The following is a 1,621-nucleotide window of genomic DNA, read 5'->3' as shown; positions in this document are numbered from 1 at the left end:
GACATCTGAAGTTATATCAATTGAATGGGAAATATATTAAATGTGCTTTGAACTGTTAGAAAGAAGTAATGAATAGGATGACAGGAAGGCCTTTTAAATTGGAGACGTTGCTCAGACTTCATTTTTGCATATTTTAGTATATGTGCTGCCACAACGAGCACATCATTTTTGTGTATTTTAAACTGCCTGCAATGGGTGTGTCTAATTCATGTACCATAGTATTTCATTTGCTTGAGAAAAATACAATCTTCCTTGCCCTGTCCATGAAGGCTCGCTTGACTTGCTCATTCCTTAGACTGTAAATAAAAGGGTTTAACATGGGGGCTACTGAGGTGTTTAGCACAGCAACACCCTTGCTCAGAGACACTCTGTCTTTTGCTGAGGGTTTAATATACATAAAAATGCAGCTACCATAGGAGATGGAGATAACAATTATGTGGGATGAGCAGGTGGAAAAGGCCTTTGTCCTCTGACTATTAGAAGGAATTCTCAAAATTGTTCTGATGATATATATGTAAGATAGAAATATTAATGCCAAAGTGAACATTAAAGTAAACACAGCACAGGAAAATCCCATTAGCTCTAGGAATTTTGTGTCTGAACATGAAAGTTGCAGCAGGGGAAAATAATCACAAGTAAAATGGTCAATAATATTAGATCTACAGTAATTAAGGTTTAAGAGCAACATGAGTGCAGGAAATATGATTAAGAATGAAATCAGCCATGAAGAGAAGACAAGGAGTATGCAGACCCTGGGATTCATGATGGTCATGTAATGCAGAGGTTTGCAGATGGCAATATAACGGTCATAGGACATGGCAGCCAGGAGATAAAATTCAGTGACACCCAAAAGAATGAAAAAAAATAACTGAGCAATGCAATCATTAAAGGAAATGGTTTTATCTCCTGTAATCAGGGTGCCCAGGAACTTAGGTATGCTGACAGTGGTGAATGAAACCTCCAATAAGGAGAAGTTTCTGAGGAAGAAATACATGGGTGTCTGGAGGTGAGCATCCAGCAGGGTAAGGATGATAATGGTCAGGTTCCCAGTGATGCTGAGCATGTAGGTGATGAACAAAAAGATGAAGATCACTCCCTGAAGCTGCGGGTCATCTGACAATCCCAGGAGGATGAACTCTGCTAGTTCTGTGTGGTTTCTCATTCTCCAGTTGCTTATTTGTTGTTCTCCTGCCAGACCTCTAGGAGAAAACACAAGAAACAAATTTGAAGAGAGGATTAACAAAGGTCTAAGTGTGGAGCCAGAATTTGGCTGAAATACTACATGTTTCCATCTACAGATGAGAATGTACTTGAACTGATAACCACAAGGATCTATTAATTTCCTCTATTTTACCAGTGAAATCTCCAGTTAAGGCAAGTTTGAAAATATTCAATATCACAGAGCTAAAAGGGCTAGAACAAGGAGTTTCCTCAAGCTTTTCTGACTCCAAATAGCACGTGGTAGCTTTCAAAGATAATCACAAGGGAGGCTGGGAGTCAAGATGGTGGAGAAGTAGAAGGCTGAGACTACTTCGCCTAGCAGGTGATCAGCTAGATAGCTTATCTAAAGATTGCAAACGCCTACAAATACAATGGCAGATCGAAGAGAAGAAGAACAGCA

General features: G+C 39.4%; 1 protein-coding gene across 1 annotated transcript; it reads right to left on the bottom strand.

The window, feature by feature from the left end:
- Window positions 1-223: 223 nt before the first annotated feature.
- Window positions 224-1,162, bottom strand: LOC131837878 (olfactory receptor 6C1-like). The gene has a single exon (XM_059183538.1). The coding sequence runs from the start codon at window positions 1,160-1,162 to the stop codon at window positions 224-226; it is 939 nt and encodes a 312-aa protein (XP_059039521.1).
- Between the last annotated feature and the right edge of the window lie 459 nt (window positions 1,163-1,621).

Source organism: Mustela lutreola, chromosome 8 (assembly GCF_030435805.1).
Source record: "Mustela lutreola isolate mMusLut2 chromosome 8, mMusLut2.pri, whole genome shotgun sequence".
In the NCBI taxonomy this organism is placed as follows: domain Eukaryota; kingdom Metazoa; phylum Chordata; class Mammalia; order Carnivora; family Mustelidae; genus Mustela; species Mustela lutreola.
This window is presented reverse-complemented; position numbering and strand designations above follow the sequence as displayed.